Below are 26,637 nucleotides of genomic sequence, written 5' to 3' on the forward strand. Positions count from 1 at the left end.
TCAGTATAATGGCTCGGGCGGGGCATCTTACTTGCCTTCGGTAAGTCATCTCAGTGAAGCAGCACTAAATAAAAGAGCGGTGGAAATCCGCCCTGCAACAAGGAGGCACATTATACGTACATGCACCCTAATGATTCCTTCGTCGTCATATGACTGAAAAATTGTTGAGTACGACGTTAAACCCCAAGCACTCACTCACTCACTCTTACCACTCTGAAATTATAAAATATTTGGACATAGCAAAACCTACATGTTTTACTTTTACTGAGATTTCTTGTCCTGTCTTCATTTTCAGGGAAGATAGTATTACTACAACACTGGATTCTTTAGCTCTGGATGGTGATGAGATGCCAGATGGACCTGCTGTGGCCAAATCACAAAAGGTGGGGCAACATTTGTTTAAAGGAGAAGAAAACTTAAAATTATGGCACTATAGGCTGAGGAGAGCACATTTATTTCTGTCTGGTGGTGCCTGCTGCATTATTTTGCGATTTTTCGTCATCATACATGTAAAGCCTGAAAACGGCAAAGCTGGCATAAATCGCTGAGTCCATCGCGTCCTCCATCTTTGACACCCTGTAATTTATGCTGGGGTGTGTTGCCTCTCAGCCAATGAGAGTGGTTAAAACTGCCGACTTGTTTGTCTAGACTCGGAACCTACGTCCAACATTCCGGTGTCCCGATCGTCAAGCAGAAAACGAACTGTACTGTTCGCTACCTTCTTGGAAGAAGAGTTCTACTGGAAATGTAGGAACTGCACTTCTGCAGTTTCTGACAGCAGTTCTCCTTTTAACACAGAAGATTGCAAGACTAGTTCTTAGGCAAAATGGAGTTGCCCACAGCAGATTTTGGCACTGACTTTATTTATAATTTATCAACTTGAGGTACATATTAGAAGTTTTTTATGGCAGCGCGTGGGAGAAAGTGCATATGCTTTTCAATGGCATTTGATATTTAAATTTTTTCTCCTTTAACATAGTACATTGTAGATACCGAGTGACAGGTACATGTAACTATTGCAATCAGAAATCTGAGCGAAATTTTTCAGGATGGGGCATTTGATGTGTTTGCTGATGTTAGTAGCGTTTTTTTTTTTGCGCTTGTAGACGAGAGATCTTGGGCTAGTTCAACAGGACCTGGTAAATCAGGTTTCTCCAAAAACTTTTTTCCACAAATGACATTGTCTTGCTTATATTGCCAGGAGATTTACTTGGAAAGTTAAAAAAAAAAAGTTTTGAAAAGTTTAGTGAAAGTAAAAGCTGAATCATGTGTGTTTTTTATAGTTGCATTTGTACACACCCACCTAGTGTATTGTGTGGCAGCAATTCTATTTGTCGGAGAGATACATTGTGGATGAAAGGTTGTGTCGTTATCTGCACTTGTCAGATGCAACTTACCATGGTAACTGTATTGCCATTATCCATTGACATACCCACACCTCTGCCCCTTCCAAAATCAGTGTGTTTCCAATTATGACTATAGGTTGTGAACCCTGGAGATACCAGTTTGATATTTCATAGATAAGTATATCGGTTGGGCATAAATAATGGGCCGTACTTTGAAACGTTTTTCATCCTTTAACATTTCTGGTCATGGGACCAGAATCAAAAATAGAGTCAAAAACGCATGTTCCGGACATTTCAAAATGATGTTGTTTTACTTGAAAAGGGGATCAATTCCTTGTCCGCCACAGAGAAAACCATCTTGATTCAGCAAAACTTGTGCCTATCTGGCGGAAGGGCTTCTCTGAGGCTAGAGCCACACAATTTTTCCAGACTCATGACACTTGACAGGTGATGCAATGTGGGTCACTGAAACATGCATTTTTTAAGATATGTTTTCATTTTAACCCTGTGTACAGACTACACAAGCTATGACCTTGAAAATTGGTCAGTATATTAACAAAATCATGCCATTTGAATGTCTAATGTTTGAAAGAGTTTGAGTAAAGGATAATGGAGCTATGTAGCATCAAAGTATGGCCCAGTTTTTATGCCCACCCAATATATTGGTGGGATAATGTGTCCTTACTGACTTTTGTATAATCCAGTCATCAGGTAATCAGGAAAAAAAATTAACCACAATAACCAAATTTATTTTAACTAATGCCAATACAGGGCCAACTACAAGCACATTTTGAGGTGCCTAAATAACAGCCGATTCTAAAAACTCCAAAATTATGCTTTTTTTGAAATTAATTCTATGCTGAACAAAGTTCTATTAGTAATATTGACACAATAATTTGGTATATAAGAATTTTTTTTCAGTTTAGTTAAAGGAAATGGCCTCTAAAAATGGAAGAAGGCATCAAGTAGACCACTTAAAACTATGCATAAATATACTTTCATTTAATTTTTTTATATTTTTATGAAATGAGTTAAAGGCGCTCAAATATTTTACTTCTGATGTGGACTTTATGGACCATACTATCAGAGGTTAGGAACTCTGACGTCACAGGAAGTTTATCCAACTCGAATCACGAATGGTGGAATAACTCTTGTGACCCATGAAAGATTAGTGAAATAAAGTTAACAAAAATTTCTTCCTTGTGGTGAATATCAGGAAAAAAGGTGATATGACGTCAGAGTTTCTAGATATCGTCAGTATGGCTCACAAAGCCCACCATAGTTTTCAAATATTTGAATGCCTATTCATCACTCTCAAAAAAATTGTAGAAAAATAAATGAAATTATTTTTACGCATAGCTTTCAGTTGTCTTTATGATGAACCTTACTTCGTATTTTAGCTTTCTTTCACTTAAGAAATGAAAATTTACCTTCTGAAAGGTTGCCCAGATTTAAAAGCTCTATTCACCACTGACTTGAATGTAGGTGTTTTTAAATGAAAAAATCATGTGTCCAGTCCAACCATGTTTTCAACCCCTGTGTATATTTGTGAAAGAAAAGTTGGCTTTTGCTGGTCCTAGAAGATCATCTCTGGAGATCTTGTTAAATAATGTATTTTAAACCTCAGTCTTATTAGATAACTAACATGAGTAATTTTATGTTACAGGAGAAAAAAAAGTAAAAGAAAAAGAAGAAGAAAGACGAGTCAGATGAGGATGAAGAAGAGGGACAACATTGATATGGAATCTGTTACCACAGCAACTAAACCTAAACCCTCAAGGAAAGCCAAAACAGTGACTACCTTTGACATGCTGGCAGCTTTAGAAGATGACAACGACATGCTTCAGGTACAGCAGTTATAGAAGGTGTACTACCTTGTCTGGACTTGACAAATAAATAACAACATTATTCTCTTGATAGGTGAATAGGATACAAACTTCATACATAGCAACTCGTCCACCTTTCATTTGTCAATATTCCTGGTATTTAAACTGCATTTACCCTGTAAATTTCCTGGATGTGTTATTTGGTTTCATGGTTGCCACCCTTTTTGTTTCTAGAGTGATGAGGATGAAAGTGATTCAGAGAAAACGGACAAGGAAGCGAAACAGAAGTTGTCTCACACCAGTTCAGTCAGAAGCGTCAACAAGTAAGAAAAGGAAAAAAAAAGAAAGAGAAGAGCAAGAAGGCTGCAACAGAAGACGAAGACATTGAGGCTATATTGGCAGCTCTGGAACAGCCAAAGGAAAAAACAAGTAAGAAGAGTAAGAAAGAGAAAAAACAGGCAGAGATGGAGGAGGCTGAAAATCAAACCGAGGAGCAGGTAGTCACAGAAGGCGGTGTGACAGAACCGACAGAGCCCAAGGTGGTCACCATGGAGGATTTAGATGATGATGAAGACACGAAGAAAAGGAAAAAGAAAGGGAAGAAAAAGGAAAAGAAAGAAACTGCTGAGGATGAAGTAGAGGAAGGTGAGGGTGAAGAAGGCGAACACACTGTCAAAACAGCCGCACAAAAGAAGAAAGAAAAAAAAGAAAGGGAAAAGAAGAAAAAAGAGCAGCAACGCCTACAGGTGGGATACTTTCAGATAGTTCATTTTATCTCTTGGTGGTAGACTGCCAGATTTGTCATGAAGAAATGTACTAATGTGGAATTTAAGCATTCATCCACTGTGTATTAATCTCCACCCCTTTAAAGGGTTTCCGCCAGGTCTGTTTTGTATCCAGTGAAGTGTTCAACATTGACTTTGCTTTGATTATCATTTCATAATTTTTTATTTGAAATCCTACTACAATGATCAACATTGCCTTTGACAATCTGTGACCAATTCATGATCTTCATCGTCCGTTAATGAGAGCGACAAAATTGTGTAGACAGCATCACATAAAAAGAACAGAACAAACACAAATGTGTAAATGTTGTATGGCCATGTATTACCCATTTTCAAGGTTTGGTGTTATTGTTATTTGTGCAGGGCAAGAAGAAAGAGGGCACACCAGCGTCTGACACAACAGAGGAAACCAAAATGGAGGAAGCAGTTCCTGATGCAGAAGAAGGTAAGTTGCTGCCATGATAACTTTTAATGATTTTTCCTGATTAATTGATGTTTTATTCTGTCAGTATACATATACAGTCAAACCTGTTGTATGCGGCCAGTGAATGGACACGTAAAAAGTGGCTGCTTATGACAGTTGGCCACATAAGACAGGTTGTGAAGACCAAGCCAAATCGCAACTGAATTAAGTGTCAGGAAATGTACACATATAGGCCTACATGATAATCTTTGTTACAGCACTAATCTATTCTGCTACATAAATTTCATAGAAATATAATGATTGTGGTAAAATAATAACTCAATAATTTCAAGTCTTGTGGGGTAGACCTATGGACTTCATGCATTTAACAGGCTATTACAGAAAGTTTCAGGTCAGGGCACGCATGACAGGCGAACTTTCTTCCCATCATTGTCAAGCCCTAGAAAGCCTTGTACTAGTTTGGCCTACGTAGGTATAAATGACTATTCTAACAAAGTTTTGGACTGTAAATGGCAGACTGCTGAGATGTTCAGTCATATTTGCCATTACCAGTGAAACAACAACTACAACAACATGTACGAGTGAAAGAAGATCAATTTCTCCATGTGTCCGGTACAGTCAATATTTTGGCCACGTGAAATGAAAACACAACACCATTTGCCTGCAAAGATAATGGCCAAGCAAGCCAGATAATTTGTCAAAGAAACCATTCATGGGAGGAACCACGGGAGGTCAGATTATATTGAACTTTGCACCCTGTTTATGGCATTCATAGCGGGGACCTCAGCATGGAGCTAATCCACTGCCACAGTGCAGGGGTGTCCGGACAATAACCAGCTAGGCCTGATTAAAGAACGGTAGACTTCAGTGCTATTGAGCAATAATGTTCACACTTTACTTGTCATCACAAAGTGGCAGGTTGTAACTTTTAATCACTACAAAAACTATTGAAGCCGGGCGATCGCCATTTTGAAATTTTTGAATGTCCGATGCGGCAATCATCATTTCTGTTGAAAGTCGCGGCTGCTCAGGACAGGCTTCTAGAGAATTTGGTGGCAAAATATATTGGCCGTTAGACAGGTGCCTGCATACTACAGGTCGTTTAACATGGAAAATTTTTTGGTCGCGGCCGCTTACGGCAGATGGACGCTGATTACAGGTGGCCGTAGGTACAGGTTTGACTGTATATTTTTTTTTTAATGGATAAACATTGAAATCAACACATGAGGGCCACCATTGCACGGTTATTAGTGAGCAATCGTAGCAAAATGACCCAGGAGACTCACCAATGCTATCACTGTGAGTTCAAGCCCAGCTGATGCTGGCTTTCTCACCTGTCGTATGTGGCAAGGTTTTCTAGCAGCCTGTCGTTTTTTTGCCCCAGACTGTGCCCAGTTCCTCCCACCATTATTCTGGTTACTGCTGTATGAGAGAAATCTTGAGCATGGAGTAAAACACCAATCAAATAAATAAATAAAGAAATAAACATATTAAATGTCATCATACTTTGGAGACCCCTTCTAATCAGACTTTTAATGGGCTACCCCTTAAGATGTTTGGTCCTCAATCAGTAAGGTTGTATGTACACTTATGAATAATGAACATTGCTGAGCAATATTTGACTGACCAATCGACCTACTTTCTTGTGGTCAAAATTTATGTTTCACTTCTCAGCATTGCATCCTCAAAACTACTTTTCCAAATTCAATGCGTGCTGACTTCCTCTTTAGTTGTTTGTGGGAAGGTCTGTAAGCAACCTCTAGTTGGTCAGGCGCTGTGAGTTCATGTCCAGCTCATGCTGGCTTCCTCTCCGGCCATACGTGGGAAGATCTGTAAGCAACCTCAAGATGGTCATGCGCTGTGAGTTCAGCTCATGCTGGCTTTCTCTCTGGCCATACGTGGGAAGGTCTGTAAGCAAGCTCTAGATGGTCTTGCGCTGTGAGTTCAAGTTCAGCTCATGCTGGCTTCCTCTCCGGCCGTGCGTGGAAAGGTCTGTAAGCAACTTCCAGATGGTCATGCGCTGTGAGTTCAAGTCCAGCTCATGCTGGCTTCCTCTCCGGCTGTACGTGGGAAGGTCAGCCAGCAACCTGCGGATTGTTGTTGGTTTCCCCCGGTCTCTGTTTCCTTCCACCATAACGCTGGTCGCCGTCGCATAAGTGAAATATCCTTGAGTACGGCGTAAAACACCAATCAAAAAAATAAATCTAAATGGTCATGGCTTCCCTCTGTGCTCCACCTGACTGCCTCTGGTGGTGTATTATGCTCTACCCAATTTTGAGGATAAAATTCCCTAGACATTGAATGTATTAATAACAAATTTGAGGATATACATAGTTGTTAAGTGTTTGTGGCACATATGCATATTCTTCCAATTATAGGTGTTGAGAAAGATAATGATGAAGAGAAAGCTGATGGGAAAAGTAAAAAGAAGGGGAAAGAAGAGAAAGATACCAAGAAAAAAGGACCTTCAAAACAGGTATGCCTTTTCAGTGAGGCAATGATATATGTTTAAGAACAATAGTTTGCTCTCCATCATTTCTCTTCTTATTGTCAAGATAAGCAAGACATAAAATGGGCCTAACAATTTGACCCTTTCTGAAGCAGTACAGTTTGTTTGAATTCAGATAGTTGTATAGGGGGGCCTCTGTGGCTCAGTTGGTTAGCGCGCTAGCGCAGCGTAATGACCCAGGAGCCTCTCACCAATGCAGTGGATGTGAGTTCAAGTCCAGCTCATGTTGGCTTCCTCTCCGGCTGTACGTGGGAAGGTCTGGCGACAACTTGCGGATGGTCGTGGGTTTCCCCCTGGCTCTGTTCGGTTTCTTCCCACCATAACGCTGGCGGCCGTCGGATAAGTGAAATATTCTTGAGTACGGCGTAAAACACCAATCAAATAAATAAATAAATAAATAAATAAATAGTTGTATTGATTGAATAAAGGTGTTTTGAAGTTTGCTCAGAGTGTATTAATGGTAATATCTTATGATATTTATTTGACTCTAAAAGTGCACTTTTTGGGGGCAAAATTTAGGTCATTTGTGTAATATTGTGACACTATTAAGGGTATTTAAATATTTGTGACCTCTAAAAGACAGGGATTTTAGCGTCTGAAATAAATAGAAGTAAGTTGTACTTTGTGAAGTATAATTTTTGTAGAATCTTGAGAAGGTAAATTATTTATTGCCTATCGGAAATGAAAACAAGTTGCATTTGTCAATAAGGTAGACGGTGCCTCACTTTGAGGAGTATGGAAGTGCATTCAAAAATAGCACTTAAAGGAATATGGAAAGGTGGAGACCTACATGTAACAGAAACAAAATGGTTGAAGTCGAAAAAAGTTGTATAGAAAGTTTGGATTTTTGGAATTGTGTATTATTGTCAGATTGCTGCGCTGAAGGAGCATCTTAAGAAAGTGAAGGAGGATGAAGAGAGGATGAGACTAGAGGAGGAGGAGAAGGAGAGGAAACGAGAAGAGGCGAGGCTTCAGCGTGAAGAACAGGTAGACACCATTATACACCTGGTATCCTGGTATATTCCGGTACCCTGAATCCTGAACAATTTTTACCAGTAAAGTATAACTTTATGTTGAATTTGAAAACATAATTGTATGATTTTGACGACTAAATTGTGCCGATCAGCTAGAAAGAGATTTGAAGATCAAAGAAATTATAAAAAGACCTGTGCACAACAAATAACACTCATTCGTGATAAATTTATGGAGTTCAGAATTTGTTAGCACAATTGGTTCCTCTAAACTAAGCCCATTTTAGAGTAACTAAGTTAATGATTATGCCTGTAGGTACAAATACAGAAAATGTATTATAGACCAAGGTAAATTTTTTTTATGGAACTGCACATAAATCTTTCACTGATTCACTCAGACAACTGATGGAACAACAGCAACCAAAAAGATAAAATGATTAGTATTTAATGCTATGTTGTCAGTATTTCAGCCATGTTGAGGCAAGAGGAGGGGCATGGTTTTGATAGTTAGTGTCCCAGCATGGTGTGATGAACCAGGAGCCTCTCACCATATTTGGGAAGATCTGCCAACAACCTGCAGATGGACATACATCTGAGAAGAAATTAAATATATATAGTGGCAAGAAGGTTTCGGTGCAAAAGCTGTGCTGAGCTTTGTGTGATTCTTAAAAAAAATCATGTCCAAAAATGTTTAAATTTGTCTTTTAATAGAAACGACTAGAAGAAGAGCGGAAATTAAAAAAGAAACAGAAGGAAAAGGAGAGGGTGGAGAGGTTAAAAGCAGAAGGAAAGTTCCTCACAGCTAAACAAAAACAGGACAAAAAACGAGCCCTGCAGATGTTAGAACTGATGAAGGCTCAAGGTCGGTTTGTGTGGTCTCATTATGTCCTTTTTTACAGTCTATCACTAAAATTACTTATTTTCTCTACCTAATTCTTCTAATTTTTAAGACTCCTGGAATTTGGTGATCTGCTTATGAAAAAAACTAACCATGGAACAGATTTTATGTGGAATTTACGTGATCTTATTGAATAGGCAGTTTCATATAAGTGATTCAGAGAATAAGTCCATGATCTCATCTGTCTTTTTCTCTTTCCAAGGTCTGGACATTCCAAACAAAGATGAGGTGCCAAAAAAGAGGCCAGTTTATAATAAAAAGAAGAAGTCAACCCAAAGACAAGGTAAGAGAGTGTCATTGAGGTTCATCATCAACATCTATCTTAGTAAAAATTAGCATGTGGCCCAGTGTTATACTTACATGTATTCTTAGATTGCCCTTACAAAATGCTTGTAGATTCCTCCACACTTATTGTTTGTGGGCCTTAATGTTTGTTGATGACCACTTGCCTTTTACCAATATGGTGGGTAAAGCGGTATGTCACACATAGGATGTTGTGCCAGTGACTTGCCAAAGGCCAGTGGTTTATACCAGGCACTGCAGTTTCTTCAACCCACGAAACTGACTGCCATTGTAAAATTGTGAAAATATTAGAGTAGTGTAAATGCCTTATTATTCGCATGGTACTAACATTTGCGGATTTCGCAGCAAACACATTTCTGCGAAAATAAATGCCATCGAATATAAAAGCCATGTAAGTAATGTATTAATGTAACATGCGTTACGGTTACAAATTCGTTAACAAGCAGTACAGTTCTAGTGCTTTTTCAAACGCGTTAATTAGAGATACCTGATTAGAATGTATTCCGGCTTTCACAAATCCAGCTTTATTGATCGTCAGTTAATCTTGCTTTCTTTTAAGGAGGCTTAGCTCCATCTAAGTATGGCCACAATGCGACGTTGTTGTTGTTGATTGATTGCTGCAGTTAGAGACATACAAATCAATAGTTTGTACTGGGCGTGTGTACGTGATACGATATAAATACGATGACAGAGGCTGTTTTTTTATCGACTGTACTTGCCACTCACACTGCTGATGCAGGAGAATTAAACAGTGGGATTTATTTATATCACATTTAATCCTTCGTCGTCTCCCGTAGCGAGTGACGTGAATATTTGCTCACATAGCAGGTAAGGGCTTCATCTTACAAAGATTAACAGTCTTCAAAAGATTAAAAGCTGAGGAGGATAACTTCTTTTGCCTGATCAAGTTACTGTATTGTATAGAACTTTTGTCACATCTTACAGGTACAAACAAGTTTAAATGATAAGATTGTTACTTGAATTCTTGAGTTGTTTTACTACTTGACATTTCTGTATTGTAGTTTGATTTTCATTTATTTGTTGTCCAAAAATTCTGTTAAGATCCGCGAAAGTTGATTCCTGCGAATGTGTTTTCTTACCAAATCTGCAAAAGTTCATGCTCGCAAATAAAAAGACACTTATAGTATTGTGTTAAACAAGTGTCCAAAAAATATAAATAAATACAACTGTCAGCATGTGTGGGATGGCCTGGTAGCTCTATTTTATCTATGAAAATTTAGCTGTATGGCTGTTTTAAAAGGGGAGAAGACATAAAACTTACATGACGTTCAGATGAAAGAGTGTGAAAAGTAGTCACAAGTGTGGTCTTCAATATTTTTTTCGATTTTTCTTTGAAGAGAAAAAGACTTGAAAATAATTTATATTGAACATTATTATCCAACAAAGACAAATACCACAAGGTGGTCCCAAATACCCACCATACAAAAATATTTTCAGATGTCCTTTTCTTCTGAAATGAAATTTGGCAAAATATGAAAGACCAGATTTGCAAATAAGTTTTGACACTCTTTCATTTCATTTTGGCAACATTTTTATGTTTTCTTCTTTAAGCAATGTGTAAAACTTGACCAGATTTATTTTCGTCCTTGTCAGGATCTCAAGAGGAGCCAGAGAAGTCTCCCTCTCCTGTTGATGAGGAAGAAAAGGAGTCTAGTCCAGAGACGCCAACAGGCGAGGAAGACAAAGCGCTTACTGTGGAGCTGACGGTCAATGAAGAGGTGAAGAAAGAGGTGGAGGAAGAGGTGAAGGACTCTTGGGACATCAGTGACGATGAGGGTGAACAAGAAGATGATGCCATGGAAGGTACAAAACCCAACCAGAGTTAGCATAGCTTGTTTGTTTAGACAATAATTTATTTTATTCTTTAATTCAGGGTACTTCCATGCTACTTTTCTCCTTTCTCTCCCCCAAAAGGTGATGGAATCTTGAGAAATCAGCCAGAATGGGAGTGAGAAACTAGGTACAGAGTTCAAACCCAGCTCAAGTCAGTGTGGCTTAGTTCTTTAGTCATCTACTGCAGGTAGATGTATGGCAACATTCTTGTCTTCTCGCTGCTTTCCTCCAACCCTCTCCCTGCCCAACAAAACATGATCACACAAGGAAGGGGTAGAATCGCCTAGTGGTCAGAACATCAGCTTTGAATTTGGGAGACCTGTGATCAAACCCAGGTCAGGACCAAAGACTTTACAAATGGTACTCGTTGCTGCTTCGCTTGGCGCTCAGCACTGAGAGGTTAGAATAAGGAAACAGGACCGGTTGGTCTGGTGTCAGTATAATGTGACTGGGTGGGGTGTCATGTCTGGTGCCTTCGGCACAATACTCCAGTGGCAGAAGCAGTACTTTGGGACACACACACAACGACACGTCATCACCTAAAAAATTGTTCTGTACAACATAAAAGCACAAGCGTACATATGGTATGAAAAGGGTAGCTTGAAAGGATCATTTCTGTACAGTGTTTGTTACGATTCCAGTTTCCATGCAAATAAGGTTAAATTGGGTTACATACATCACATTGTCAAAGGACTTCCAAAGGGGAAAGTAGCTTCAATATTGGGTTTTATTTCTTCAGGTGGATTTGTACACTTTGTTATTACTTGATCCCTGTTATATAAACCCTTTTCTCGCTGTGAGTTCAAGTCCAACTCATGCTGGCTTCCTCACCGGCCGTAAGTGGGAAAGTCAGCAAGCAACCTCCGAATGGTTGTGGGTTTCCTCGGGCTCTGCCCGGTTTCCTCCCACCATAGTTTTATTCCAATAGAGTGCTTGTCAGATCATTAAAGTATTAAATGTGGAATCTTTGAAATCTGTTTAGTTTTATATATGCATTGAAACCGTCATGTTTAGCAACTGTTTTGATGTACTAGAATTGGCCTAGATTCTGCTGGATTCCTGCATCATCACTTCTGCTCGCTTTCCTCCCACTGCAATGCTGGTCGCTTTCATTTAAGTGAAATATTCTTGGGTATGGCATAAAACACCAATTAAATAAATAATTAAATACAAAAGCACGTTCTACAGATGCCCATTTGGTTGTTGTACAGAGTGACTACTGTATATGAAAAGCAACAAGCAGTGTCATTCCTTGTTTATTATTCTGTATTATTTTGGTGTGGCTTGAGTTTCTTCAGTTTAATGATAAGATTTGCTATCCTGTTGTAGTCCAACCTACAAAGACGTCCAAAAAGACAGCAGTATCTATCAAAGCCCAGGAGAAGTCCAAACCAGTGGAGAAAGAGGATGAGGAATCTGATGAAGAAAGCGAAACAGATGAAGACGACGAAGATGAGGAGGAGGAGGAAGAATCCAGTGAGGAGTCCAGTGAAGAAAGCAGCGATGATGACATGGACGTAATAGAACGGGCCAGAATAAAGATTGAGAAACGCAAGGAAGCAGCCGAGAAAAAGCGTACTACCGATAATTTGAGAGCCCCCGTTGTTTGTGTATTAGGTCATGTGGACACGGGAAAGACTAAAATTCTGGACAAGGTACAGTGGATTTTTGTGTGATAATTTTGAGCAAACTTTCTTATAGAAAATCCAATAGATAGGAAATCAGGAGATGCATCAACAATAACAGATTACAGCATGCCTTGTCCTTAATGAGAAAGACGTCATAAACCAGATGATGAAGCTCTTTGATGATAAATTAAAAGATATCCATTTGTTTGAGACTTCTGCACATACCCATTAGAAAGTGACTTTCGCCGAATGGTTTTATTAGAACCATGGCTGTTAAATGACCCTGAAACAGCACTTCATCTGTTAAATTGTACATATTGAAAAAAGAAATAAAATAGTAACTGATGGACCGTAGCAAAATGAGGATCATGTGCATTTCAAAAGTGCACCCCATGGGCAATAACAACAGCATTGCTCTCCACAGAGCTGCTTGTTGCAGTTAAAAATAGCACATATAAATCTGTATGTATTTATGATTTATATGATAGTTAAGAAGAACTAACGTGCAGGATGGAGAAGCAGGGGGGATAACTCAGCAAATTGGTGCCACAAATGTCCCTAAAGAAGCTATTCAGGACAAAACCACGATGTGTAAAGAGGTAGGTGGTTTGTTGTCCTTGACTAAAACTTGAAATGTCCAAGATCTTTTTTATTCAATCTAAACATCAACTTTGGACTGTACAGGGAAATAAGTTATGATTTACATAACACCTAAATCCGCATTAAGTCATTTGTTTTCGATCAGAGCTGTAAGACTGATTATGAAACATTATGATTGAAATGTTTCAGTTCCATAAGTCTGAGCTGAAGTTACCGGGCTTGCTCATCATAGATACACCTGGCCACGAGTCTTTCAGGTAAGGCTGTTCACCACAATTGTTGTTTAAGTCTTTTCTCATTGGCTTAAAATCATGAGAGCCTCACTTGGGCTCACAAGTCTGCTACTTATCAATGGTGATCTTTAGCTTGACTGCCATACATCTATCGTGCATCAGCAAAAACAAGAAAAGCAGAATTTTTAGCCATTCCAGATTGAATACCTGAAAGAGCGGAGTGCACTCTCCTGGCATAGGTATTGTAATGCTTCTGAAAGGAGATTTCCTAAGTCATTGCCCTCTCCCTGGCAGTTCACAATGTTCACTGTATATATATATATATATATATATATATATATATATATATATATACAGATATATATGACATCTGAATGAGAAAAGTCTGCCACTGTGAAACAAGGTTGCTTGGAGTGAGTGAGTGAGTGCTTGGGGTTTAACGTCGTACTCAACAATTTTTCAGTCATATGACGACGAAGGAATCATTAGGGTGCATGTACGTGTAATGTGCCTCCTTGTTGCAGGACAGATTTACACCGCTCTTTTATTTAGTGCTGCTTCACTGAGACGACTTATCGAAGGCAAGTAAGCCGCCCCGCCAGAGCCATTATACTGATACGGGTCAACCAGTCGTTGCACTATCCCCTTCATGCTGAACGCCAAGCGAGGAAGTTACAACTTCCTCTTTTAAAGTCTTAGGTGTGACTCGATCAAGGATTGATCCTGGATCTACCGGTCCCGAAGCGGACGCTCTACCAACAAGGTTGCTTGGAGATCATGGGGCTAACACTCTGAGATTCTACTGGTTCTTCTCTGTGGATGTAGAATTTTGGCTGTTTACATTGTAGACACACTGTCCTTCATCAAATTGTCCACGTCAGATGTGTTGTCATGAAACCTTGTTGAAGGATTACTGCAAATTTAGTTTGGATCAAATGAGAGATGGTGACTGTTCCCATTCTTGAAACAAAATCACACTTAATTCAAATCATATTTAGGTTAAGTATTATAGACATTATTGACTCACATAATATTTTCCTGTAAATGGTTCCTGTTGAATCTAAATTTTATTCTTCATGCTGTTGAATGTAGTGAGGAGTGTTTACCATTCAAGTAAGTTTTTAATTGAATACATTCCCGAATTAAGAATAATTTTTCCTCATTATATAGTGCTGTGCATTAGCGCAAATAATTTTGCAGGGAAGGTCAGACGTGAGAAAAATCATAGGCATGTTATTGAGGCTAAAATATGAAGGCACAACCCTCATCACTAAAAATCTTTGAACACAGATTTCTTGCCATTTTCACACACACTCATTGTATATTTGTCAGAACAAGAGAAGTATATCTGGTTGCCAACTGAAACTAACAACAGCTTTATTTCCATCCCTTATGTTATACAAATGTCTTTTTGTCATCAGTGTACAAATAAGAAGGACTAGAAATATTTGTACTATCAAATGCTTCATACATATAATCTGGCTCATAGCGTGCTTCTAAAAGCTTCACCTCTTGACCTTCATTTATCCTGATTACCATAAATCCATATTTCTGTAGATTTTTTTTTATTACTTTCTTATTTTTATTTTATGTTATATTTGTTACCACAGAAAAACTTCCTGAAAAATACAGTTATTGTGATCATTCTTCCTCCATTATTCTTCTCCTTCTCTTCGGCTACAACCTGGTCAGATACATCCCTCTATACCTTGACCTCTAGCCTGTGACCAATAACTTCACGTGTACATGTGAAGATATTGTGATAAACATTGGTATTCAAATCAAAATATTCTCGTTTTCTGTTACTCTTTTTTGTGTGATATTTATCACACAAAGTACTCACAAGAATTATCCTTACTTCATATCTTCATTAATAAGTTAGTAATTAGTAATCTCCTCTCTCCCTGTGATGGTTGAATGTGTATTGTCCAAGCTTTCTCTCTTCCTCAAAGAAAAAAAATCGTCATCCCTAATATACACCAGTGTATTCATTTTTTTCTTCTTCGTAAATCTCAGAAAGTACATGTATGTCATTTCTATCCATGGCATTCACAAGGTTCTTCATGTGAAATATCCTTGTGGTTTTTTGGCTTCCTCAGTAACCTCAGAAATTGTAGCTTGTTTCCCCTCCTTCTCAGAAGCCATGTCTTCTGTGTCTGTGATATTCACCTTTGTGTCATATGTAATATCCATGTTTTCTCTTTTCCTCAGTAGCCTCAGAAAATGTCGGTTCTCTGTCTTATATCTACCAATGTATTCATATAAAATATCCATATTTTCTCTCTTCGTCAGTAACCTCAGAAGCCGTGGCTCCTCTCTCTGTGATATCGCTATCCTGGTCGTGGACATCATGCATGGCCTGGAACCTCAGACAATAGAATCTATCAACTTATTAAAGTCACGGAAAACGCCTTTTGTTGTTGCATTGAATAAGGTATGTCTTGCAGTGATTTGTGGATGATATTCTCATTTTGTATCACCTACATGCGGTAGCACATGCGGTAGTAAATTTGGCATTTCATTTATAAAATGTGACTTGTAATTGTATAAGTTCAGTATTTGTGATAATAGTTTGTGAAAAGGAAAAGTAGAAATAGAAAGCACGTTTATTTTTTATTTACACTTGACATTTAATCATATTTTCCATCAGTACTTCAAAATTTATGAAAGTGATGGCGGGTGTGAATTTCTTGCGTGCATGGCAACACATACCTAGCCCGCCCTCCACTGTTCGCTGCGTACTGTGTAATAATTGTATGGACCAGGTTCACAACCTATGTCTGTGACCCCTTTTGCAGAATCTTATTTTTTGCAGTCATATGTTATTTCTCAGAATAACTTTTCTATTCTTCAATTGAGGGTATAAATTGTACGCTTTCATCTTGTTGCTGGTAGTATTATTTTTATTTGTAGAAAAACAAAAGTGCCCCTACATACCAAAGGTGTACTTAATCCATTGCAAGAAAATTATGACATAGGCAAAAAATACGGGGTCCTCTGTGGCTCAGTCGGTTAGCGCGCTAGCACAGCGTAATGACCCAGGAGTCTCTCACCAATGTGGTCCCTGTGAGTTCAAGTCCAGTTCATTGTGGCTTCCTCTCCGCCCGTAATTGGGAAAGTCTGACAGCAACCTGCAGATGGTTGTGGGTTTCCCCAGGGCTGTGCCCGGTTTCCTCCCACCATAATGCTGGTCGCCGTCGTATAAGTGAAATATTCTTGATTGCGGCGTAAAACACCAATCAAAAAAATAAATAAATAAATAGAAAAAAATATTGGGAGAGTGTCATTGAAAGGCACACAGTTTAATGACAAATGGAACGATTTCTGAGTGTCATTGAAAGAGACACAATTTAATGAAAAATGGAACGATTTCTATTATTATTTTACAGCACATACTAGTATTTATGAACATTTTAGAAATATTTATGAATACATTAGATGAATGACTTGGAGTGATTAAAAAATTAAACGCATATGTATATTTGATACATTCTGTTATCAAAGGCGTTGTCTTTTGTTTGGTGGGAAACTAACTTCATGCTGATGAAGATAAAGTCACATTTTATTGATCACATTTAAGATGTCTAGTGTACTAACGGTAGTTGATCTGTTTTGTGTATTAATCCCGAGGCTTGGTTTGTTTCAGATTGACCGACTATATCAGTGGAAACCAAATCCTAACTCTGATGTTGTGAATACACTGAAGAAACAACATCCAAATACAAAATTAGAATTTGATGAGAGAACAAGAGAAATCATTGTGCAGTTTGCGGAGCAGGTGAGGATTACATGTGAAGTTGGGAACCTTAGTTCTCACCTGAAGTAATTAGAGTCAAAGCTGTGTAGCATTATAACATGTCATCAGCAAATTGGTGATGTATTACACATGCAGTGCAAGAAAACAGCAGTCATTTTAGCTTGGACCTGAAACACCATTATGCAGGAAAAGGTACTTTTCAGCTTTGTTTGTCCACATCAGGTAATATATGTTGAGGTTCTATGCCAACTCTAGACAAACTGTGATGGCATCTAAAGTATGGTGAAGAATGACTTGGATAAAAAGAGTTGTCTTCCCTTGAATGTATATGCCACCATTATTACATGATTTTCTGGTTTCGAGTTTGAAACAAATAAAGCCACGTGGTGGTGCGTAGCCATTCAATATGTGATTTTTGGTTGTGTGGGTATTGGCTTAGCTCTTTCTAGCTTCCTGACAGTTTGTTTATGTTTCTGAGTCAGGTAGTTGTCTGTATAAAGAAACACTGTGAACTTGTGTACCTGCCTCCACATGGATTGGTTACTATGGATGCCTTTAATGATGCATAATAAGAATACACCATGTTAGTGTCCCAGATAACTTTGTTCTCCCAAGTTGATAGGTTGCTAGCTATTCCATTTTTTCCAATATTTTCTATTCTTTTTTGAAATTCAGATGTTCCTCTTGTTTTGCTCATTTTGACAGTTATCCTTCCTGTACGAGGAAATGTGTTCAAGGACAGCTTGTACAATTTCTTGGATATGGTTTCAGAAAGAACTAACATTCAGTAACATTGTACCTTGTCCCTTGTGTTAAATTAGTCCCTTGTTTCTTTATTCCCAGAGCTTGAATGCGGCCTTGTTCCATGAAAACCGTAACCTACGAGAATACGTGTCCTTAGTGCCGACATCTGCACACAGTGGGGACGGCATGGGCAACTTGGTTGCTCTTATCTGTGAATTGTCTCAAGATCTCTTAGCCAAGCGGGTGTCCTACAGCGAAGAACTCCAGGCAACTGTCATGGAAGTAAGTCACAACCAGTCACATCATATGATATATGTGGATTTGTCAGTTTGCCACAGCATTGTTGATATTTTGCTTATTTGACATAAAGTCATGCTCATTCATTATTGCTTGGTATACTAAAACGTACGACACTGATTCACATAAGGGGAAAGTGTGCCATGAACGAGTGGTTATGGTGCTTGCCTTATAACTTGATTTTAAAAGAAGTGGTTTTAATACCATTCTAAGAAAGGAAAATACTATTTGAAAGTATTTTCTAGATTTCCCTGATCTCAGTGTTCTTGGGATCCTTATGACAGTAACAGTTGACAGTGTTTTCTTGGTGTTGCTCGAAGTTTACAGGAAATTACTTCCCTTTCACCGGTATAGGCCACATCTTGGAAAGTATACCAATAAGAAGACAAAGGCCAATGTTTTACTCCAGGCACTCTGGTTTCGTTGACTTACAAAATTAGCCGCTATTGTAATAGCGAAAAAGTCATGAAAATGTCCTCCAGTAGTCAATTGAATACATCAAGCATTTACACCAGACAGCTGACGTACATGTAGGAGAATGACAGAAACAAGTGATATTACATATACATGTACACCTTAGTTAGTAAGTACGCCAGATATAATATGTACATACTGGGTTTGAATGTAGAGCTTCACAAATGATAATTGTGGTAAATTTCATGTTGTATGTAAAGGTAAACTCTTCAAAAGACCAAAGTTTTCAGAGCGTGCAATTTCTGTTTAACAGCAATTGTGTTTTTGGTTAATCTCTGCAGAAGATCTTATATTGGACCGGACTGCTATTCACCTAGCTTAATTACATGTTCCACCCTTGTGACACCAGTTTTATTTTGTTGTTTTACGAGAGGGCTGACTCCAAAAATGTTAAAATATGGAATAAAATAAAATTGATAATCCACCCTTTTATTTTGTTCGGTCATGGTGTTTTAAGTTTGCCTTACAAAGTAAGGAGAGTTATTGTAAGAGAAGGGGTCAGATGCTGTCCGTGTCGGTGTCCAGTCTACTTTGAAGTTTTTGGTCAATCATAGGCTTGCAGTGGCTACACATAGTACACAGATAGTCAATCATCTATAGTGACTTGCATATCAAAGAGCAAGGAAATCTTGTACCTCATAGCTCAACATATTGCTCAGCTATTGACCGGGGTGGAGTTGCCTCCCATTGTACAGGGATTGCCAAGTGCCGGTCACAATATGCTTATCGAAGGCCTCTGTGGATAATAACTATGTATGACAGTATACTTTTTTTTGTTTTGGAGGTCAATATTTGAAAAAATGAATTTTACTAACTGCTCAATCAGGTGAGCTATCAGTATTCTCTGAATGCCTTATTATGATATTCCTATTATATTCAAGGCATTCTAATCACATAAATATGTTTTCAGCAGAATAAATTGATTGTACACTACACATTTCTTAGAAATTGGAAGATTTCTCAGTTATATTTTTACTTTTATACTCTCTGATGATAATTGAAAAAAAAAATTAATTCGGCTCATAAAACAAAACTTTAAATTGGCGTGCCTTAAGAAGAAAAAAAAAATTTTGCACTTAATCGTTGATATGGCAGATAAGACTACTTCTCCAGTGATACTGCTGGTCAGTCATGTGGTCAGCAAGGAGGGCTGTTTACAGCGGGTTGTCACCTCCACCCTAGCAGAATGATCGCAATTCACACCAAGGCAATCTCTAATTCCCACTCCGGCTGATAACACTAATCCCTTCCGGTAGTACCACTGGTCATTCTGATACCTGGGAACACCTTAATCAGATTGTTTGTTCCTGTGGTTTGATTGACAGCCTTGTTTGAGACACAGAAGTGTAGTGTTGAAGTCCATCTTAACTTAAACAAAAACAAAGTGAGATTTGAGATTACATTTTATAATGTTCAGTATTTAAGGAAAAATAGTGCAATGCCCATTTGTGACATCACCATTGCCTGATTTGTATATGAAATGCATGTATGTAATTTTTGGAATACTAGACACTGGCCTTGACAATACACCTGGCAAATGTGAAGATGATGGAATGATCAGCTGGGGAATAGATCAAAGGACATACTGACATTCACTGTACATACATATATAGATTTCTTCCTTTGTAATTAGGCTATGTCATTTACATCTGCTAGCAATTTGTGGGTGGCAGTGGGTTTCCCCCAGGGCTCTGCTTGGTTTCCTCCAACCATAATGCTGGCCATCGTTGTATAAGTGAAGTATTCTTAAGTATGTTGTAAAACACCAATGAAATAAATAAATTATATCGTTTACATACATGGAATTTCTGTCAATTGAGTCACTTTGCTTTAGATTTTGTCTTTCAGCTCTCACTGGCTCATTTTGGTTTTCTGGCTGCCTCTCTGGCTTTGTGCGAGAAGGCCTGGCAGCAACCTGTAGATGGTTGTGGGTTTTCTGCACGCTCTGCCCGGTTTCCTCCCACGTTAATGCTGGTACCATCACAGAAGGGAAATATTCTTTAGTACGGCATAAAATACCGATCAAATAGAAACACGTCTCCATGGATTTGTTGCAGGTTAAAGCCATCCATGGCCTTGGTACAACTATAGATGTTATATTGGTCAATGGAAGAATTCGGGAGGGGGAGACTATTGTGACGGCGGGAACTGACGGACCAATCGTAACACAGATCAGAGGGCTTCTTATGCCGCAGCCAATGAAGGAGCTCAGAGTCAAAGTAAGTGACTTTCTGTTGGCTCCACTTGACTATTGCACCTGCGTTAGTAGTGTAGAAGTCACAACAGCTTTCACCAAGGCTCATATCAGATTTTACCTTCATTCACTGAAAATGTCCTCTGTGGCAATCAGTTGAAGTTGTTGAAATATGGAGAAGAGAAATAGGAAGAAAAAAAATGGAAAGAAAAAAAATGTTGAAGCAAAATGGACTGTTGTGTCTTTTCCTTTTGGCTTGTCCATTTCTTTGGTTCGCTTTGTTGTGACCTGTAGAGTCTGTAATGTTGTAAGACTTGTAGCTGCCTGATTTATGAAATTTTTCTCTGTGGTTAGTTTGACGATGGAAGCATTTGCAAATATCTAACATGTAACATGATTCATAGCATTTGTGCACAGGTCAGGGATTGTCTTTGTTTTTGGATTAGAGGCCGCTTGTACAAAGGTATGGCAAGCCTAAGGTAATTTTAAATCACTAAGATCACAATCATAGCCCTGACTTATAATAGACATCCTTACACATGAAGGGATAGTGAGCTATATGATACTCGTAACTTACTATCAAAAATTACAATACCTTTGACCCTGTTGTAAATATTTACAATCAGCAGAAAAGTAATAAATACTTTCCTTAGATAGACAGTTAGTAAGTTTCGACTTGATTTGCAAAAGTTCTGATTTAATTGAATCATAAAGATGTTATTTTGATTCATTATGATGTCGATTTCTTTTGAAAATGAAGGCAAGAAAAATTTCTAGATACATTTTCCATTTATACATACAACCATTATGTAGAAGTCAAGTATGGCAAAAGATCGTGATTGTAACTCTGAAAAGATACAATAACCTTACATTTCCATTGTGCAGTCAAGCCCATTTTGTTGCTATCAACTGTAAACTTGTCTTTAGAGCTTACAATCAATTGTAGCTACAATCTCTTTGTGCAAGCGAACCTTTAACATAAGCCAGGGTTAGACAACAGGCCATCCAAAGATGCAGTGCTTTCAAGGGCTAATGTATTGGATCTGTTAGTGGGAAAAAAATTTGGGTTTGGAAATCTAGTCGTTCCTGAATACAGAAACCCTTGTCGTAAGTGCAGCCAGTGGTGGGGTAGTGGGGCTCTTTCCAACTACCCCTTAATTCAGTTTTATTTGACCTAGCGCATATAAGAATTACACCAATACGACATTGTTTAGAAAGTCATACTGACAATAAATCTGCAACTTAAGACAAAATTTTGTGGTGGAAAGGCCACTTAAGACAAGGACTAATTAGCGCTAATTAAGGATTTAGTTCACATAAAACTCGGTGACGTACCAGAACAAAATGACATCATCGCTTCACAGCAAGCATGGAGGTAGAATCCCACCTTTAACATGGAAAGGTTTAAGTGTCAGTTGACCTTCGACCTTATCTTAAATCACTTTTCCACCACAAAAGTTAGCCTTAAGTAGGTGATTGTTAATGAATGAAACTCTACATTTTCCACCCTTTTATGGAACTCCAGGTTCAACATGTGTGTCAATTAAGGTAGAATCAAAGGTTATTCGGTGCAAATTGACCTTGTCTTTAGTGACCTTTCCACCATATAATTTTGTCTTAACTTGATGATTATTGATGACGAGATGAAACTCATTTTCCACCAACCTCAGTTCTGTACTATCTTTGTTAATTAGAGTAGAATCAAAGGTTATCCTGTGCAAATTGACCTTTGACCTTGTCTTAAGTGACCTTTCCACCAAATAATCTTGTCTGAAGTTGGCGATTCTTGCTATTTAGACCATGCTCAACATTTTACATCTCATTTCAATGTTATAAGTTTTATGTCAAATAAATCCTTATTTAGCACTAATTGGTCTTTGAAGTGGTCTTTCCACTACAGAATTTTGTCTTAAAGTTGCAGATTCATAATAAGTAAGATTTTCCTCACTATGTAGCATTGGTATCAGCCTTATAGGCGCTAAGTCAAATAAAACTGCATTGTGGGGTTACTTAGAAAGAGCCCTGTAGCCCCACCCACCACTGACTGCACATAAGAAAAGGGTTTCTGTAGTCAGGTAGGCTACCTCTAACCCACCAAACAGTGAAAGCTTTTATAGCTTTCATGTAAAATAAATCTTGGACTGTTCTTTCAGGGAATGGCATTATTTGAATTGCACAAGAGCATTAAATAATAAGTATCTTATTATGGTAGTCTACCTGAAGTTAAAACACTGAAATGGGAACTGGCCAAGCCGATCTTCCAGAAAGTGCTAAAAGTGGTTTCTTTCACTTTTGCTCTTCACAGCACCAGTTCAGGATAGTTTTTTTTTTTTTTCGAACAGGAAAAAATGTTCTGTCAGAACATTTGCTGTAGCTTTCTTTCAAACGTTTTGATGTGAAAGGGACCGGATATAAAAAAAACTGTAAATCTTGTATTAATCACTTTGAACTGACGGCTGGAAAGTTTACCTGCGATGAATACATCTTGCTTGCAATGGTGGGATGTCCCTACAAAGGATATTAGGGGAACTTTAAACACCTATGAGGCAGAGACTTCAAAGCACTATTTAACGTTGATTTGCATCTGGTGCACAAGTTTCACTGCCAAAAATCTATGTCCTTGGTTCTTTTTTTTTTTATCAGTTTGCTTTTTGTCTAAAAATAGTGTTTCACACCACACTTAAACAAGACATATAACAGGCATGGTATAAGTGAAATATTCTTGAGTACATAAATCACCAATCAAAGAAATAAATATAACAGGCAGCAATAGCTCTCAAACATCAAGTATCAGATGATTCAAATTGTTTGCATTTAATCGCTGTTTACTTAACTTTATGAGGCTTGTCCATATCTTTTTGAGGCCAGCTGAAAAATGGCCAAAATTCGTATATCTAACATCAAAAGATTTTAAAATGAGGTAAAGCCATTGAATTGAAAAATAGCAGAGTTCCATGTAAATATAAAAAAATGTTTGCTCTTGGCCTTAGCAGCTACCCAATTTTGATGGGTATTTCGTTAAGGACCTCTTCAGTGGAATGTTTGTTTGACTGTTGGCCTCAGTGTCGAGAGACTTTGGTTCAAACCCATATTAAACACTTTAAAAATGATACTTGTTGCTGCCTCGCTTGGCGCTCTCCGCTGAGAAGTTAGATCAAGGAAACAGGACTGGTTGGCCCCAGTATCAGTAGAGTGTGACTGGGTGGGGTGTCATGTCTGGTGTGTTCCGCATGATATTTCAGTGGTAGCAGCACTTTGGCGCCACAAGAAGACACAGCGCTTACACACATGCCGAATGACCCCTCATTGTCATGTGATTGAAAAAATTTTAAAAGAAAAGACAACACAGACTAAATGTATATATTTGCGTCGATAAAATTTCACACAGGAAGCTCATAAAGCATAATTCTTTGTTTTTATGATGTTTCACAACTGGGATATAGCAGTTCAAAGTAAGCAGAATTGAGTTATCTGTTCTTATCAGTCAAATGCGAGTCACTCAGACCCTGTGCGTAGGGTACTAGTGATGCGATATCATTTATATGGTTGCGTTAATATGTATCACATGGCCTTGTAAGAATTCTAGATTAGATATTGATTTATTGAGATAAAAAGCACATCAGAAGAAAAAAAAGATTGTTGCTATTTATGTCAATGTCCAGCCCTCTTCCTGAATAACTGTATTATTTGTTTTCTTGTCTTTTAAGTATGACGTAAAACGCAAGCACTCATTCATATTCTCGTTTGACTGACTGACCCTTTCTCCAGAACCAAAAAAAAAAACCCATATGTTTATATCTTATGAAATGCAATAGTCCAAGTGCTTGGATAGTGCAATTGAATTTGTCTTTAAGTTATTGTTAGCATTTCAAAATGTGTGAAAAATTTTGTCATACAAAGTACACAGCTGTGCCATAATTTGATGAGACTTCAGTTGAGGAAGCGTATATCCTGGGTGTGTGGAGATTGCTGCATGTATACTAGTGGTAAATCACAGGTGTTCATGGCAGGACACTTCTTCTGTACACAAGTCAGGGTGACAGCTTTATTGTGGGTGGTCATAGCTCTGTATCTCCTGTCTACAGAATGTTGCATTACCTCTTCACCCAATTTAGGCCTAAAGAGCTGTATTCAGGTCAGAATAGCCCGGCATTGTAATCCTAACAGCTGGGAGCACTAAAAGCACTGCCCGAATTCCTCAACCTTTTTGTGTATAAAAGAACATCTACCAGAATGGTTCTTTACCTTTTTACCTTGATTTTGGAGACAAAAGCTATATTGGTTGGGTTGGCCAATTTCAGGGCTTCACAAAAACATGTAAATTTATCTGTCTGCACAGAATAATGCCCTCAGAACATGCTTGAATAAACATTTTGCAAACATGTAAAAATGTTGAAGGATTGCGATTGTAGCTTGCCTTGGTAATGAAGAAGGGTTGAATAAAATTTTCCATGACAGATCTGTATTAAAATACCTCGGTGAAAAAGTCCTGAATTCAGTGTTCCACTTACGGGTAGTAACATTTTACTTGGCTTGATTACAGATATGATAAAATTTATACAAGTGCTTGGGATGTTTTGGATGGTTGTGACAAACAATCCACTGGATAATTCATCTTTTATTCTACATCAAGGAGCAGACCCATCAACGATTCCCAGCAGTTTTCTTGAATGCTGTGTGTTATCACATGGATCAGTGTAAGGGTCTAAGTTCAAAGTAAGAACTTTCAAGAAGCTGGGCCTAATTGTTTCCTTGGAGTACAGCCTGTTTTTGGAAGGTTGTCAAATGTAAAGTGCGGAGGCTGTACTTGAAGCACTTGTGTCCACCACAATTACTGGGTCAGTAGGCCTTCACCCAGACTGGCTTTTGAGTATTGCTGTGCATCACATTTCGTTCTATTCATTTCTAGGTACTCATTTTGTCCAGATGAGTGGTCTATGACAAAATCAACTAAGAAAGACTAAATATTGTTTAATTGATTGATTTAGCTCTCCTTAAACATTTTTGTTTCATGCTTTTGCATTTTGGGTCCATTAAACCTTCGATCCATTTCTCTTTCATCTCGATATCATGACTCCTCCAAATACATTGTTCAATTTTCATTGTTTTTGAGTATGTTAACAACATATGTTTAATGTAAATCATAAAAAAAAACAGGTTTTTTTTGGTTAAACTAAAATTTGTTGAAAGTAACAAGTCGAAAAACTTTTCTTCACATCATTGACACCTGAAATTATACTTTCCATTGTTGCTTGTTTTTTGGTGTTCTTTCACTTTAAACTATTCTTGGCCTTTATGATATAGATTGTGTCAATACTTGGACACCATATGTATCATAAAGGCCAAGAATAGCTTAAAGTATATGGTGTCCAAGTATTGACACCATAAATATGTCATGGACTGTGAACTGGAATTAAGTATGAAAAATGTGCAGCTTCTTCTTAGTCATTGTAATGTCAGAGTTAATGCATGGGTAATTGTGTGCAAGGTTACCCTGCCGGGTGGATGAACTGCCAAAATGACGCCCATTGAGTGTTAATATCACCTCTCACAATAGACCTCTGGGGGGAGAGGTAGAATCAGACTGGCAGCACACCATTTCGTCATGCAATAAATCTGTGCCATGGGGATGTTTTTCTAGTGATTAAATCACTTGATTTGTCATGTTTTCTTCTTGTCCCATGGCAGAGTACAATGCAGGAGGAAGAAGGCCTGTCAACAGGTTGCCAGTTGTCATCAGTGCTACCAGGCAAAATAACAGAGACAGGTTTACTGGCATATCATAAACGAACCT

General features: G+C 38.2%; 1 protein-coding gene across 1 annotated transcript in view; it reads left to right on the top strand.

Moving 5' to 3' along the window:
• The first annotated feature begins 3,061 nt into the window (after positions 1 to 3,061).
• The window catches only part of LOC135473253 (eukaryotic translation initiation factor 5B-like), a 54,062-nt gene continuing 30,486 nt past the window's right edge, over positions 3,062 to 26,637 (top strand). The window contains exons 1-15 of the mRNA XM_064753099.1: positions 3,062 to 3,193; positions 3,475 to 3,918; positions 4,321 to 4,402; positions 6,760 to 6,857; positions 7,761 to 7,877; positions 8,573 to 8,723; positions 8,962 to 9,042; positions 10,677 to 10,886; positions 12,246 to 12,571; positions 13,033 to 13,143; positions 13,334 to 13,401; positions 15,670 to 15,811; positions 17,024 to 17,155; positions 17,978 to 18,160; positions 20,707 to 20,868. Coding sequence (XP_064609169.1) covers positions 3,062 to 3,193; positions 3,475 to 3,918; positions 4,321 to 4,402; positions 6,760 to 6,857; positions 7,761 to 7,877; positions 8,573 to 8,723; positions 8,962 to 9,042; positions 10,677 to 10,886; positions 12,246 to 12,571; positions 13,033 to 13,143; positions 13,334 to 13,401; positions 15,670 to 15,811; positions 17,024 to 17,155; positions 17,978 to 18,160; positions 20,707 to 20,868 — 2,439 coding nt within the window. The remainder of the gene's footprint in view (positions 3,194 to 3,474; positions 3,919 to 4,320; positions 4,403 to 6,759; positions 6,858 to 7,760; positions 7,878 to 8,572; positions 8,724 to 8,961; positions 9,043 to 10,676; positions 10,887 to 12,245; positions 12,572 to 13,032; positions 13,144 to 13,333; positions 13,402 to 15,669; positions 15,812 to 17,023; positions 17,156 to 17,977; positions 18,161 to 20,706; positions 20,869 to 26,637) is intronic.

This window comes from Liolophura sinensis, chromosome 8, assembly GCF_032854445.1.
Source record: "Liolophura sinensis isolate JHLJ2023 chromosome 8, CUHK_Ljap_v2, whole genome shotgun sequence".
Taxonomy (NCBI): Eukaryota; Metazoa; Mollusca; class Polyplacophora; order Chitonida; family Chitonidae; genus Liolophura; species Liolophura sinensis.